Source organism: Cnephaeus nilssonii (genome assembly GCF_951640355.1).
Source record: "Cnephaeus nilssonii genome assembly, chromosome: 17".
NCBI lineage: Eukaryota > Metazoa > Chordata > Mammalia > Chiroptera > Vespertilionidae > Cnephaeus > Cnephaeus nilssonii.
In genome coordinates, this window is record NC_137088.1 from 27,886,627 (window position 1) to 27,903,211 (window position 16,585).

At 55.9% G+C, this 16,585-nt stretch overlaps 1 protein-coding gene across 1 annotated transcript in view; it reads right to left on the bottom strand.

Annotated features, from left to right (window-relative positions):
• Nucleotides 1–462: 462 nt before the first annotated feature.
• KY (kyphoscoliosis peptidase) overlaps nt 463–16,585 on the bottom strand; it is a gene marked incomplete at both ends in the record, with an annotated part of 42,595 nt that continues 26,472 nt past the window's right edge. The window contains 4 exons of the mRNA XM_079795667.1: nt 463–1,358; nt 5,515–5,705; nt 6,993–7,181; nt 15,799–15,916. Coding sequence (XP_079651793.1) covers nt 463–1,358; nt 5,515–5,705; nt 6,993–7,181; nt 15,799–15,916 — 1,394 coding nt within the window. The remainder of the gene's footprint in view (nt 1,359–5,514; nt 5,706–6,992; nt 7,182–15,798; nt 15,917–16,585) is intronic.

The window sequence follows — 16,585 nt, forward strand, 5'->3', positions numbered from 1 at the left end:
GGCTCCAGGAGCGGGTGAGACACTGTGAGGCCACTGGGAAGGGGCCGAGGATGGAAGGCCACTCAGCCTTGCAAATCACGTCCCTCTGGGGCCCAACAGAGCATGAATTCTCTCACCATCGCGTGAAGAGCGCTCGGCCTGGCCAACGCCCCTGCTTTCCCACATCAGCCCTACAACAGCGACAACAGCATGGATACGAGAGGGGGCACCTGGGCAGTGGTGCACAGTGTACAAGACCGTGGATTTACATAGCACCTTTTTCTTCCAAGGGGCCTTTGCCTCCGTCCCCTCGGCCATCGCCACAACTGAGCGAAGCCATCGGAGCACAAACATCACAGCTGCGGCAGCAGGGCAGGGAGACGGAGGCAGAGGCCTGGGAGTGATTCCACGCAGACTGCGTGGTGTCCAGGGCTCTCTGCACTTCCCTGGGGCCCCCCCCGGAGGGGTACGGGGCCCGGGCCCTCACTGGTCGTTCACTTTGTATTTCAGGATGTAGGAATAGAAGTTGTGGTTGGCGTTCTCCAGCACCATGACGTAGACTTCCTGGCAGCCGGCCGTGCTGCAGCTGCCCTCCCAGTAGCCCTCGCTGTTCAGGGTCAGGGGCCACGTGTCCTGCCCCTTCACCAGGGCTTTGGCGACCCCGTGCAGCTTCAGCTTGAACGGGACGTTCCGGTTGGCGGGAAGCACCCCCGACAGAGGCTCCAGCAGCTCGTTGTCCTGCCCCCAGTTACCAAAGCTCTCGGGGAACATGGGCCAGTTCACCTTGGTGTTGGAGCAGCACAGGAGATAATTGAAGACAAAGGCATAGTTGCCCGGTTCCTGCCTCTTCTTGACGAAGATCTTGAGGGCAAACTTGCCGGCGTGGGGCAGCTGGACCTTCAGCTCTGTCCGCTTCTCCCGGTGCAGCTGGAAGATGTAGCGCCGCTGCATCTCCTCGGTGATGGGGCCGTCGTCCCCGTGCAGGGAAGCCAGGACGCTGATGCCCTCCTCCACGCCGAAGCTGATGGAGCAGCGCCCATCGCTGGTGTGGATGATGGGGTCAGGGTGGGAGGGCTTCCGGATGCCCATCTGCTCCGAGAACCAGCTGGGACCCACGGGCTGGTGCAGCTCAGATGGCAGCCGGACCCCCGAGTCCACGTAGTTGCACTTGAGCGTGTACTCCAGTACGGAGCTGTAGATGTCAGAGTTGCCTTTGGCAAAGATCTGCAGCTTGTGGGTGCCCATGGTTGGAGGGTAGACATCCAGCTTCATCCCGTTCTTCTGGAGGCTCAGCAGCCCGTGCTCCTGCTTGCCATTGAGCATGAACATGAACAGAGTCGGGGCACAGCTCTCCATGGTGATTGTGGCCTTCCCGTTCACTGTGGAGGGAAAGCCAAGGCCAGGTGAGATGGGTTCAGCCCGTGAGGATGTGCTGGTAAATGTTTAACAACTGGCTCTCTGGATGAAAAACCCTGCCTTGTAGTGTTTGCCCATTTCCGTGGTGTAAATACTTTCACCATGATGGATTTTAAGTGTCCGATGTGATGTCACCAAACATGACAAAAGCCAACTGCAGCACCCCACTGGGAGGGTGCCCCTACCGCCTTTAGGAGGTTCTCTTTGAGGGAGTTGAAAGCTGGGGTCTCAAGAAAAAAATCTGCCCCCAGCCTTATGTGCTCACCTCCCTCATTTGATTCACGTTAGAATGAAAGCGGCATGGAGGCCTCGCCTGATTCCAGAGCAGGGGAGGGGCCCAGGAGCCAGGAGGGCCCGGGCCCTGGCTGCAGAGCCACCTCTGACCATCTCCTCCTCCAAGTCCTGAGCCTTGCTTTCACACCGCTCCCTCCAGCATCTGCTTATCTCAGCGACAACAGCTGTCACGTCAACACATCACCTTAAAAATGGTTTGGAGTGGCTTCACTCCTGGGGACTGTGCTCAAAGGGTGGGGCTGCTTCCCTGCCCCACCCCCCTCCGCCCCATGCTTCTCTCATGGGCGTGGCTAGCCATGTTTGTGGCGTGAAGATCCAGTGGGTGCACGGGAGGGTCTTTGGCATCAACCCTCCCTCTGCCTCTCCCCTTACCCTCTCAGGCACTGCCAACTCCTCACCCACCTTACACCCCCAAACCCCTCCCCACTGCAGGTCCCCTCTACCCATTGGGCTCTGAAATCTGGCCCCTGTCTCCATTCTCCAGTCTTCAGTGGCTTTCTCGGAGAACCCAGGCTGCAGGCCACACCTTCTCCAGCTTGGCCCTCTTTCCATTCCTCTGACTGCCAACGGCTATCATTCCTTCTCTTTCCATCACACTAATTGTGGGGTTCTTTGTGCTTTCTGCTATTTTCTTTTTCTATACGCTTTGTCTACGGCCTTCGGTACCTATGGGACACCGGTCCCAAGGTCACCTCCAAAGAAAGTGACCAAGAACAACAGAGGGTTGAAACCCTCTCCCTTCACTTCCTCTTCTCAGTCAGCTCAGTGGGCAGAGCTGTCTCCGCCCTCAACTGCTCATGGCCCCGTCCTGTTCCACCGAACATCTGAGTTGGTTGTGAGGTGCCCCTGCAATTCACGTTTGATGTGTGGGACACCGGCCGGGGCCTGCACACGGCAGCCTGAGGGCTCCTGGGAAAATATCCTCCCCCCCCCCCCCCCCCGCCTTTCCTGGGCTCACTTCTGCGGCCACCATCAAACTGCAGACCATTGCTGCAGCCTGTCCCCTCCAGCCTGGCCAGCGCCAGGGCCTCCTCCTCAGGGAAACAGGGCGTTCTCTCACATCCTCCAGGCACTGCCCTTCACCCCCAGAACCCTCTCACCTGTTCTTCCCCTCCACAGCATCCCCCAAACATGGGTAAGACCTGACTGCCAAGGAGCCTTCCAGACCCCCCAGATGAGGCTGAGCATCCTGAAGGCCCCTCTCCCGCTGTCTCCCTTTCAGGGAACTTAGCGCTGCTGTCAAGAATTTGTCTTATTTTAAAAAATACTTTTATTGATTTCAGAGAGGAAGGGAGAGAGAGAGAGGGAGATAGGACTATCAATGACAAGAGGGAATCATTGATCGGCTGCCTCCCATACGCCTCCTACCTCGGATCGAGCCCACAACCCGGGCAGGTGCCCTGACGGGGAATGGAAATGATAGTGGAGAAGAGCCCGTAAGAAGAATAGAGCCACAGCTGTTTAAGAATTATTCGTCTTACTAGCTATAGATAAGAAGGTTTCTTACAGGCCTGGGACACTGGAGGACGTGCGGCAAGAAGAAAACAGAGCTGTAAAAAGATAAGAGACACCTGGGGCCCTCGAGTTTGCCTCAGGAATGCTGACCATTCTCTGTCCCAGGAAATGGCAAGCTGTTTTAACACTACTGAAAATTAACTACCTTGTTATCGGACTTCAAGATCCCGGAAGGAGACACACAGACACACAGACCCCAGGCCCTGCAGCCATGTCCTCCCCTCCCCTGCCACCTCCCCTCCTGCTTGCAGCCTTTCTTCCTTATCCCTAGACGATCGCCAGCTCGTAGGAGGTGGGAGAGCAGATTTTCGTGGATGACCTGCTGCTCTCCCAGAGTGCCGGCGTATGTGAGCGTTCCTGGAATAAATGCTCACAGATGATTCAACTCTGTCTCTGCTTAATTGGCTCAGGTGGTAACAGGCAGCCCGGACCCATGGATTGTCAGGTTTCAGAACCGTGACCTCCTGGTTCATAGGTCAACACGCAACCACTGAGCCACACTGGCCAGGCATGAATTCATTCTGTGTAATGTCCGTCCTCCCTGCTGGGTGGGGGTGCTGTGGCCACGGGGCCCTCCTTTCCTGCTTGTCCTAGTGCCACCCGGAGGGTTCTTGGCAAAGGTGAGGGTTATGGCTGGGGAGACACAAATAAAGGGCTGGGGCCGCCTGGGGACGTAGGAGCCTGGGACCACCTTTGTCCCTTTCTCCCCACTCCCCCCCACCTTGGCCCTCTCCAGCTCTCTGCTCTCAGGGGCTTGCCACCCCACTGTCCCGTGTCCTCCTCCTGTCCTGCCTGTGCACCCCGGTTCCCTTCTGCTTCCTCCCCATCCCCACTCCTAACTAGCTCCAACCCAGAGGCAGTCTTTAAATAAGCATCACGAATATGGAATCGCATGCAGATTACTGTCTAAGACAGCAGCCCGCGCTGACATTTCTGGCAAAGGCACGTCCAGCTCGGTGGCACTAGTTAGATGTTGGTGCGCCTGGTGCATCCGTCCCTGTGGCTCCCAGGCCCACCTCAGACGACAGGCTCCCCACCTGCCGAGACCCCGGCAGCCCAGGCCATCCTGCCTCCGCTCAGGAGAGTGGCCTCCCCCTGTTACTTCAGCAGCAGGAGCCCCCAGGTGTTTGTAGTTTTAAAAAGTAAGCCGGGATTCAGCCTGGCGAAGGAAACCCTGGTGAGGCAGAGGGACAAGGCAGCTGGGACTAACACAACTGCCCCATCCCCCTGCTGGGGGCCCACCCTCAGGCCACCCCGTGTGACCACTAGTGTGAGCTCACTAGTGTGAGCACACAGGCCCCTGGGACTGGAGAGGGAGAGCCCTGCAGGCAGTCCTTCGTTGAGGTGTAGGGGAGCACTGACCGGGTGTGCTGAGCCGTGTGGTGTGCCCAGCCATGTGCCCAGCCCAGGGCCTTGGAGATGCATAAGACCCAGTCCTCTGGAGAGAGTCCTGCGAGGCCCATGACACGGTTTTGGGTCCCTGGAGCTGGCCCCCATATGCCTCATCATGTGCAGACGATGCTGCCATGGGGACGTGGGGAGCAAATGTCACGGCAGGCCAGCCATGGAGACCGCTCAGCTTGGGGTCCTGCATGCCCAGCCCCAGGGGAGCTAGCTGGAAAAGGCTGGGTCCTGTCCCAGGGAGGAGGGAGGTGGAGCAGAGGTGAGCAGAGCCAGCAGCATCCTAGGCACAGAGGAGGCTGCGCTGCCCTCTGGAGCCTGGCCTGGGTCTCCAGTCTCCGGTCTCTGGAGCTTGAGCTCAGAGGTTCCCGGAACATGTCCGTCCCCACGTACCAGGACGCCTGCTCTCCTCCAGCTCCCAGGACCCAGCTCAGTGGCCCCCTCCCTAAAAAAGCCTCTCCCCACCTTGGGTCCTGGGGGACCCCTGCCACTCCGGGCTTCTGGTTAGACCATTGACACACAGACACCGATTCAGCTGGGCCAGCCGTGCTCTCTGCCAGGAGTTTGGGAGGAGAACACAGCAGGGCAGTCAGGGCTGAGCTGCCCCCGCTGCTGGGAGCTGAGCGAGGCTCAGCCAGCGTGGGGGACTCAGCCCGTGGGGTAGGAAGGCCCGCAGGCTCCCTCCATGGCCCTTCTTGGTACACACTGGTGTGAGGAGGCTTCTGTCCCTGCACGTGTGACCAGTGGCTGCCTCAGTGCCCCCCCCCCCCCCCGAATGTCCCCACACATACAGCTTACACCGAGCTCACGGGCCTGGAAGGACAGTGCCAGGGGGGCCCAGGCGCCTAGAGGCACTGAGCAGGCTGCCCTGTCCCTGCTGCGGGTGCACCGCCACCTGCCCGGGGTTACCTGTTCTGATCACGGGAGTGTCCGGGTGGGCACTCAGCATCCCCTTGTTGTAGAACTCACTCTTGTGATACATGTTGTTCTCGAACTGCCTCAGCGACTGCGGGGGTTTCAGCAGCTGCCAGTTCTTGTTGTCCGGGAAGTGGTCCTCGATGAACAGGGCGGGATGGGTCAGGAAGTAGAACTCATTGTAGCTGGAGCGGAGGGAAAGCTGGTCAGCAGCCGCATGGGGTGCTCAGGGCCAGCTCTGTGGAGGGGGCGGCGGGGCCTTCCAGGGGGATCTGCGGGGCCTGCTTTGGGCTAACACCCCCTGTCCCCCCAGGAGGGGGCCTGCCTGCTCCCTGAATGGGAAGTGGCACCACCTCCAATCCTGACATGGGCGCTGGAGACGACCCCTCAGTGTCTGCTTCTGGAAACAGGAGCCAAGGCAGGATGTGAGAACCAATCTAAAAGGCCACAACCCACAGCTGTGCCTGGGAGAAGGGCCCCCTGTTCTCAGAGCCAGAGACTTGAAGGGAACAAAAGGCATGGCCTGGGCACCATGGGCGGAAGGTGCTCAGGTGGGCCGGCTCCATCACCCCCTGGTCTCCTTGCCTAAGCAGCTGCGTGGGAGCAGGCCTTCTGCAGTGTCTAGGGTGGACCCCACGTGGCTCTCTGGGGGTCAGCGATGGGCATCAAGAAGAGAATGGGGAGACTCATCTGAGATGGGGAGGCTTTACTTGGTCCAAAGTGAGCAGTGCCCGGAGCTGACAGAGGAGAGGAGGCATGTGAGTGCACAAGTCCTGCATATGTGTGTGTGTGTGTGTGTGTGTGTGTGTGTGTGTGTGTATGCACTCGTGGGCACACGTGCAAGCTCTTGCATTTGTCCCGTATGCGGGGCTGTCAAGATTTAAACTGAAAACATCAGCGAGAGAGACAACGCTCATTTCTCTGATGGATCCGAGCTGCTGATGGACATCACAATCCACAGTGAATGTCAGGGTCTTCGCTGAAGGCCAGGGTTGGCAGAGCCTGCACTCAGTGTGGCTCAGGGACCCTGCACACCAACAGCACCCACTTCCTGCAACACCCTAATCCCTTCCTTGGAGATGAGAAATGGCTGCATTCAGCCCAGAGAGGAGGAGACGACCTGGTGTCCGGGGAGCAGCAGGAGAGGGTGCGGGTATCGGCACCATGACACAGTCAACGGGCCAAAGGCCTGCAGCGACCCACGGGGAGTTACAGAAGGTCCCCAGCCCTGCCTTTCCTCACACGTGGCCCGCGGGCAAAGGCGGGAGGCTTTTAGCTCTTGGGTGGAGGGCATAATAGGGAGCCAGAGGAGTTCTGCCTTGTGCACCCCGTCAGTTCTGGGCCTGATAACTGGCCTGGAGCTGGCTCACTCTGGAGCTGGAGGAAGGGCTCTGGCCCTCCTCCCCTCCGGCCGCCTCCTTCCCCCTGGGATCTCCCCGTATCCCCCTCCCAGGATGGAGACGGGTACTCACAGGAAGGTGAATTTGGAGGTGGTGGTGTCCACCAGGCCACTGCCCCAGGTGCTGTCCAGCAGGTGCCACCTCCCTTCCAGGTACACGGCGTTCCAGGCGTGGTCAAACTCCCCCGAGAAGCTCTGCCCCGTCTGGTAGCCGAAGCCCTTGGAGTAGCCGGGCACCGTCATGCACTGCACTCCAGCGATTCTGGGGGCGACAGCGGGTCTGAGAGGCAGCTCTTCTAGGCTGTCTGCGCCACCCCCCACCCCCCAAGTCTGTCTGTCAGTGGCCCCTGGCCTCCGGTGTGTCTGCTGTCCCTGAGGCCCTGTGCGTCTCTTTTTCCTTACCTCTCACAGAGCCACATATATACAGCCTGCGGGCTTTTCTCTCCGGAGCAGGGGGCCGGACAGTCCTGCTGGTGAACACTGCCTACTGCCTGTCCTGCTGCCTGCTCCTCCCTCGAGACTAAATGTCTCTCCCCAGAGCCTGCCTGGGTGCTCCCCGCAGTGAGAACCGCCTCAAGGGCAAGGAAACCAGAGAAACGGTGGCCTTCTCGAACCAGAGCAGCTCCAAACGTGTGCACGACTGAGGGGCGGGGCCTAGGTGACACGGGGGCGGGGGGGGGGGCGGTGGGTATCAGGAGGTGTGCTGGAAGCCTGGGTGCAGAAGAAAGCTGAGCCCTACGCCGCCTGCTCAAGGACCTCTTTGTGGGAACCCCTGGGGCGGGCAGCCTGAGTGTCCAGCCCTGGCTCCAGGATGGTTCTGGTCCGACTGCCAGGCCACAGCACGCGTTAAGGTCATGACCGCGGTGGCCACAGGTTTGGAGCCCCCCACAGTTGTCCTTGGGGACGTAGAACGCTGATGGTCTTTCCAAGATCTTGGGCCCCTTTGGTGGTGCAGCCCCTGGTGCTCACACCTGAGCTGGAGACACTTTCTGGGGCCTGGACAGCGGGGCCTGGGCGCTGGCCACGTCTGGGAGCCTCAGGGATCACTGGCAAGCGCCAGTGTGGGTGTTTCTAGCTGAAATCCTGAGGCCCAGATCTGAGTGCTGGGGACCACCCCAAGGCCAAGCCAGAACCCGCAGAGTCCTGGGATGGTCGGCTGTCCTTCCTCTTCAGGATCCCAGGCCCCCAGATGGCAGCCGAGGGGGTGGAGTGCTGGTCTGACTGAGGGGACACCTGAGCTAGCCGTCTGGGGCCTTTGTGGGAATTAGAAAATGTTGCCTCTTCTTTGAGACACTTTCCTTTCGCTTGTGGAAGACGGGCCTAACAAATCCACAAACGCACGCTCCCCGGGGGTGCATGTGGCCCTCAGAGGGGGCTCCTTGGAGCATACAGGCTGCCCGCAGCGCTGGCCCAATGGACTGACTCTGCACTCCGGGGTCACCAGGCCTGGTGCAGGGAGGAGGCTCTGGTGGCGGCGTCCATCCATGGCCCAGGTCCACAGCCTCAGTTGCTCTAAGCCCGTGGTCGGCAAACTGCGGCTCGCGAGCCACATACGGCTCTTTGGCCCCTGGAGTGTGGCTCTTCCACAAAATACCACGTGCGGGCGCGCACGTACAGTGCGATTGAAACTTCCTGGCCCATGCGCAGAAGTCGGTTTTGGGCTCTCAAAAGAAATTTCAATCGTTGTACTGTTGATAGTTGGCTCTGTTGACTAATGAGTTTGCTGACCACCGCTCTAAGCAAAAGTGCCACAGAGCCTCTCAGGTACGGGGGTGAAACGGCCACACACTCACCATGAGAAGGGGGAAATTTCCCCTATAAAAATGAATGTTAATGAATAATTAGCAGAATGCTGGATTAAGTATTACTTATCGACAGCTACATATCATTTGTTGGGAGTGAACGAAGCGCGATGAGGAGCCTGCAGGGGACCACATTCCACCCTGTCTGGCGCTTCACCTGCACGGGATGAGCCCTGCCCCCCGCCCTCCCAGCCCAGGGCACAGGCCGCTCTGCCAGGGCTCCTGATGGGCTTGGCTGTCCCGCAGCCCCCGTGTCTGCTGCAGCCTCCCAGGGAACACACCGGCTGGGCCCTGCCGGAGGATTTTGGGAGCACGTGGGGGTCGGGGGCAGAAAGCAAGAGACACTGGATCCTGATGTTTAGATTTCCTGCTGGTAAAGATCAAAACCGACTCTCGGAGGAGCAGCAGGGCGGCTCAGAGGTTGGAGGCCCAGGAGGCAGGGCGGGGTGGGCCCATAGGAGGGGAGAGGGCAGCACGCACACCTGCAGAGCCCCTGCCTCACCTCGCTGCAGAGGAGGGGGCTGTGGGGCCGCGGGCCCAGGGGGCTTGTTCCCAGGATGAGGAGATCTGAACATTTCACAGTCTTAGAGCAAACAGCCAGCAAGAGGGGAGGTCAAAGCAAGGCCAGAGGGGTGGGAAGGAGGTCTGGGTGGGGGTTGGACCTCTACTGGAGGGCTCCACATCCTCTGAGAGTGGGTGAGGAGGAGAAAGCTGTGAAGAACATTTAGTGAGGTAAGGGTTGCTCCTGAAGCAGTGCTAATTGACAGGAGCCCATAAAACTCTGCCCTCAGCACATTGTGCATGAGAATGTGTGTGTGTGTGTGTGTGGTGTGAGTGCCTGTGTGAGGCAGTGTGTGCCCACATTCATGGAGGACGAGAGACAGAGGGGGAGGGCAGAGGGCAGAGAGAGAGAGAGAGAGAGAGAGAGAGAGAGAGAGAGAGAGTGCAAAAGTCACCTGGGATTCTGGGGGATTTAAATTTTCTTCTTTGAACTTCCCTATATTTTCTAAATTTTCAATAATGATTATGTGTTACTTTTGGAATTGGAAAAAATGCATACATCCTACTTGAAATTACTTTCTTCAGTGAGTTATTTTCCTTTCTTGCCCAGATGTCTGTGCATATCGATTTCGAGTACGTGTGGAGGGAGAGGGGAGCTGGCCTGTTTGCAGGGAGGGGCACTGAGTGGAGCTGCACCTCGTATACCTGCCCGCGGATGCGCGTCTGCTCAGAGCTACCTGGACACCTAGAATCAGGAAGGGAGGAGGCTCCACAGTGAAATGGAGCTGGTGCTGATGTGGGCAGCATGGCCGGTTCAAACTTGGCCTGAGGGTCCTCCTGGGTGATGCCGTGTCCCTGGGCTGTGTGCCAGCAGGGACCCTCCCATGGAGGGGCTGAAGTGGAGGTAAGATTTGAGAACCTGGCCAGGCTTGGGGTGCTCCAGGCTAGAGTGGGCAGTCACTGGGCTGAGCCAGGAGACCCCAGCTTTACCCCCAGCTCCCATGGTCACCTCCAGTGTGACCTTGCCAGGCTTATCACGGGCAAAAATAAAAGCTGACATTCAATGATCTCTAGGGATTGATTCTCCTCTGACAGGCCGAGGAGAAGATGGGAGGGCCGTGGGGAATGCCCGGGGCAGAATAAAGATGAAAAAGGAAACTCAGCTCTAAGCTTATGCCATGCTTGACTATGATATGAGGATATTTTATTATCCTGGCAGCAATGTGCATGATGAATTGGACAAAGCAGTCCTAATGTAAAGCATTATTGTTCATATTCCATGATTCTCATGCCAAATTGTGGAACTAGTGATTCCAGCTGCTGGTAGCTAGTCAGGATGACCCATGACCATTTCATGCCATCAAGAGATCACTGATGCATACACTCTGGGCCAAGCACTGCACCAGGCACCAGGGAATTACTATCATATCATATCATATCATATCATATCATATCATATCATATCATATCATATCATATCATATCCTACAATATAGTAAAATGTAATATTCCAAACAGTAAGCTCACTGGCTGCCCTGGAAGTGCTCATTGTTGGAAGTTGGAAGGGGGCAGATAGGTGAACCGTCACTAAAATGCTAGTGATAGACAAAGCCCCGGGAAACCCAAAGGAGGAGGGATTTGCTGGAAGGAGCTGGAAGGGTTTTGAAGAAGGGGCAGAGGCTGAGAAACCTCCTCAAGAGCTCAGGCCAGCTGTCCTAGAGCCCCAAATACCACCCGAGGAGACCTGTCTACTAGCTCAGGCAGGCTGCAGAATCTTGGGTTTTACCTTTGACCGTTTTGAAAATCCCAAAGCCAATGGTATTAGTTGTGGAGGATCCAGACTGACTGTCATTGTGTACAGAGATGGTCCAGGCCCTGCCATCGGAGCCATGTGATGCTGCTTCAGCTCCACATGGCCAGGCCCCCAGCGGGTGCACCCACCAGGCTCTGACCATCAGGAGCTTCCCTGGCTCTGATGCCCTCTTCCGCATGTCTGAACCCCGTGGGAAAAAGGGATGGAGGGCGGGCGGGAAGGATAGTGGTTGCAGGAGAGGCAACAAAGCCTGCTCTTTATTATTTATTTTTTTGGCATCTTGTTGAAAATATTGTGATTTCAAATAGTGAAATTAGGAAATATGGTTTCATTAACTTTAAGCCCAATGCCCACTTTCACTGGGCAAGCGTATGTGATTTAGAAGTCTTAGGGCCTTGCTGTTGCCGAAACGTTGGTTCTCAAGAAGGTTAATATCTTACTTAATAATAGACAAACATGTAAATTGACTGTACCTCCGCCACGCCACCAGCCAATCAGGAGTGATATGCAAATTAACCCAACAAGATGGTGGTTAATTTGCATACACAGGCACTGCTTGTGTCGTTGCCATGGCGATGACGCAGGTGTTCTGCCCCACCCCCGTCTCTCAGGGCCTCTGGGCAGCGTGGGAAGGCGGGGCCGGAGTGGAAAGAGGCAGCTCCGGGGCCTGAGAGGAAAGGGGCTGGGCCGGAGTGGAAAGGCGGTGCCGACAGCCAGGGAAAGGAAAGCCCATTCTAGCATGAATCTTCGTGCATCGGGCTTCTAGTTATTGCAATAAAGGGCAATGCTAAACTAGCCAACACAGATTTTGATTTCCATTCTGCAGCAGGACAACCACAACCATGACTTAAGTTTCACATTTTATGTGGTTGATTGTTGTAAATTTGAAAGTGTCTTTATATTCCTGTATCTGCTTCCCTTCCCCTTTTCTTTTTTTTTTTTTTAAATGTTTTTTAATTGATTTGAGAGAGAGAGGAACATTGATCTGCTGCTGCTGCCTCCTGCATGTCCCCTACAGGACTATGGCCAACCAATCTCTGAGCCACACCAGCCAGGCCCATTTTCCTTTTCTTACATCACCCTTACGGTGAAGTCAGTGAGTGTAATCACAGTAATAACTCTTTCTTGAAGGCCCTGTTTAGAGCCTCATGAGGTGACCTCAGGGGCCTCTTCTCCAACAGGAGAGGAAACAGAGGTTCCAAGAAGGAGGCTGACTCACCTGGGGACACACAGCCAGTCAGTGGCCTGTGCAGCTCCAGCACTTACTTGTCCTAATGCCCAGTTTGGGAGGCTTTGCCTTGCACCAGCCCTTTTGTTCACTAAGTTATGTTTTAATCTATAAATTTAGGGGTGGTATATAGAGCAAAATGAAAGGGTGGTTTGCTCTAGTGATGTAATTCATATTTGATGAATCTGCAAAGGTGGGGGACTTTAGATGTCTCTTTTGGAGGCCTTATAGGACAAAGTCAGATTTGGGGATAATTTAAGGTTACCCTGGTATCTATCTGCCTCTTTAGGAAGCTGAGAAGGCCACTCCCCAGTTTTGAGGCCTTTGGGGACATGAGATGTTTTGGGATCATCCAGGACATCGTGCAAGGCAGAAGCATGTCACTGCGCTTGCTCTCTGTGACAGCTGAAGGATGGATGGATGGAAAACTGACTGACATCTGATTGGTGACAATCAGTCTCTCAGCATCAAAGCCTCAAACTGGTAATAAGCTCCTGGCTTTATCGAAAGCCTCTGGAAAATCTGCTAGCTGGTGCTCGAGCTGTGATAACGGGGCAAGGGAATGTACTGGAGACTTAGGGCCAGGGATCTGGGGAATTAAACTGGGAACTGCAAGGAAATTAAGCAGAATTCATTAAGGCTGTGACAATTGAGGCAAAAGGAAAGACATTAATGCCAGATGATAGAAAGTCAGAAAGAAAGCGGACCAGCAGTTACAAGCAATAGCATCCACAAATAACCTCACCTCGGTTACTTGGGAAAGACGACGAGGAAATGAAGGATGTTGTGAAAATATCTGAATTCCCCACCAAATTACTTTATTAAATCAGTCTTTAATGAGGCCATTGCAGGGCGGCAGAGTGGACTGGCAGCTGTAACGATGCCGCGTGGGCACAGCTCTCAAGAAGAGAACATTCTGACAATGAGGCAGGGATAAATCAGCAACTGTGGATTACCTGTCTTCGGTTATTAAGGAATGAGCTAATGAATTTACCAAACCTTCGACAGTTATTTTAAAGGTAAGGGGAATTAGGGAAGTGATGCATAGATGAGGTTACTGATCTTTAAAGCAAAAGTTAAAAGAATTCAAGGAACTGTGAGCTATTGTTAAACACCCGGGCAACAACGTGAGGAGTCTTGCATGTTGGGGCCTAACTTTAAATGATGGAAAGTGTTGGAATGTGTTTTAATGATCAGCTGCAGGCCAGAACAGGGCCATTGTTAAGCATCTGGCCCAGGCCAAAAGCTGACGGTTTCACTCTGGGCAAGTGTCAGTTTCCTGAGTGGCTGGGAGTCCGCCTGGGTCTGTGGGAGAGGGCCACAGAGCAAAAGCACTTCCGTACTCAAGGGAGACAAGAAAGCTTAAAAACAACAATCCCAGAGCTAGGCCATCCACCCCAAACTGCATGTTCTTGTTGAGTCCTGCAGTCCTGCCAGCAGGCGGCACAGCCCGTGCACAGATGAGGACACTGAGGCGCTGAGGGGGTAAGTGCCCTCCCAAAGGCACGGAACGAACCCGTGGTAAATTAAGGGCTGGTGAACTGAGGACTGGGCGGGGGTGGGGGTGGGGGTGGGGGCTTTCTGGCGTTAAATCTGGCACTACTTCCAGCCTTCCATGCTCGAAAGCTTGTGTTGGATAGAGAAGGACATGTTCTATGACTTAAAAACCCCGAATGTTTTCAAATGAACAAATTCAGGTGAAAAGAATGAAGGTCTGGAAGATGCTACACACAAATAGAGCTGCAGACAGATTGATGGTTATTCCATATTTTAGAAGAGAATAAGGCCCATTTCGTAGAAGTTTGCTGGAATATCCTGTCTTTTCCTGACTTTGGGGGCCTACGGTGTGTAGGATTATGAGATGGGTGGTCACGGGGGGGCGGGGAGGGGTGAGGAAGGGAGGGAGGAATAGAGCGAAAGAGAGAGAGAGAGAGAGAGAGAGAGAGAGAGAGAGAGAGTCAAAGACATATAAGCCCTGTCGACATGTGAGAGGAATGAGAGGAAATGAACACAGGGTAGCACCTCTATGGGAGAACAAAGCCCAGGGAGGCATATGACACAATGTTATCTCTATGTGGTAGGATTCAGAGTAATTTAATTTGCTTCTTCTTGCTTCTGTGCACTTTACACATCACCTACAATTAACAAGTATATTTTTAATTTAGAAAACGTATTCAGTAAAAGCATAAGGCAAGACAGGAGCTTGTGGATGAGGTGTGCTGATGACGTCCTGGCGCGGGGCCTGGAAGGAGCATTAGGGAGCGGGGCGCAGCGAGCTCTGGAGGTGTGGGCGGCCTCAAAGGGCACAGGGCTGGAAGGGTGCTGAGGTCAGATTCTGGAGGACTTTACAGGGCAGCCTTGTTCAGGAACCTGGGGCCAGAGGAGCCTGGGCAGGGGGCTGGAGAGGATCCCAGCTCCTTAAGGGGCCCAAAGGCACGTGGGGGGACGTAGGTCTGGGGTGGGGTGAGAGTGGGAACGTTAGGGGTCATGAGGGCTGCTCTGGCTGAGTGAATGGGGAGTGGAGGGGCTGGTGTCCTCTGCACCGGACCTGCCCTGGTTGCCTCTGTGGTCGCAGGGGTGGGCCTTGAGGCCAGGGAGGGTAGGGGAGGGGCAGGAGGGGCAGGCACATGGCGATGGAGATGGGGGACGTGGGAGGCAAGCACTGGGGGTGAGGCCAGGAATCAGTTGAGTGGATGGATGTCTAGTAGAATAGGACACCTTGCAGCCACCTGCTACACTTGGTTTGATGGCTCGCCCCCTGCAGCCCCGGTGCCTGAGAAAACACACTCCCAGAGGCCTGCAGAGTGGACAGCGGCCCATCCCTCCCCTGTGGAGCAGGGGGGGGGGGGTTCAGTGGCCCCTGGGGCTGGCTGATTGTGTCCTGGGGAACCCAGCAGACCTCAGAGAGCAGGTACAGGAACTGGGGGGATCAGTGGGGCTCCCCAAGCCTTTAGTCTGTCTCAGGTCACCCAGACCTGGCAGTGATGACCCCAAACACAAATGGTTTCCTTACCGGCCACTCAGCCGCTGCCACCCACCCAGGACCCTGGCCAGGTGCTCACTCCCAGAGCAATGAAAACGGAGCCCAAAGGCTCCAAGACAGACGCTGCTTCCTAGTTATTCAGCTCTTCCAACAGACAGCTCCTCAGGTAGGAGGGTTTTCGCTTCCCCTGAGAGGCCCCCAGTGCCAGGCGTGGAGGACAAGCCTCTCTCAATCCCCTTGGCGTCAGCAGCCACTGTCCTCCCCTTCCCAAATCTGCCATTCTTCTAACCTTCAGCTGCACAGAGATGGGAGAAGGTGGAAAAAGGGCCTTTTATAACCAAATTATTTCTGTGCATTCATCTGCCATTATGTTAATGCATCGCGAAGCCTGGCAGATGGTACAAAGTCAATTATGCTGGTGTTAAAACGGGAGAAATTGACCTTTTCAGGACTCACTTGGATTCCCGAGCAGAGTTTGCAAACTCAGGTTTCAGGGCTGGCATGTGGGCGAAGGCACATAGCACTTTGGAAGGGGGAGGGACTCTCTGGTACCTGCACATTTTCTCGAAGAGCCCCGCGTAGCCATCACAGTTGGTCTTCTGGGTCTGCAGGATGTTGCTGGGTTTGAAGGCCTGGCGGTCCTTCTCCTGGGCAGCCTCGATGTCGTACTCTAGAGGGCAGAGTAGGAGGCCGTGAGAGGGGGTCCACAGCCGTGGCACAGCCCCTGCCCTCAGCTGTGTTTTCAGCAGAATTTGGGCTGGGACAAGCATCAGGCGTGGGGGGCTCTGCATACTTATCCCACCTCCACTCAGCTCTGCAGGCTGTTCTAGGGACGCTGCTCCTGTCCCTGCTGCAGCCCCCAAGGCCAAGGCCTCACAATGACCCACAGGGGGCACTGAGCTGCTGTCAAAGCTTGCCCCAAATAGAGAAGACTGTTGCCTACAGCCTGTCACTTCACTAACAAGAGAGCTGGAGGCCTGCGATGGGGCCCCGAGGCACAATGTCCACTGAGGACACGTGTGTGTATGTGTGTGTGTGTGTGTGTGTGTGTGTGTGTGTGTGTGTGCCGTAAAAATGTTCTACCAAATATTCTGTTTCTAATCCTGCCCCTTTAAGGCCCCGGCTGAGCTGCTGGGGTTGGGGGTGGGAGCAGGTGGCCCCTCAGGCCTATGGTCACACCCCCTACCTGTGTCAGGTGAGTTCATCCAAGCTGCCTCTCTACCTGCTGCTCTGGGAAGACAAAGGAAAAGCCCAGGGGCAGCGGGTCAGGAGAGTCCCCTGGTCCTTATGTCACAGGGAAAACACTGAAAGTACACCCACCACCTGGTTCTTCCATCGA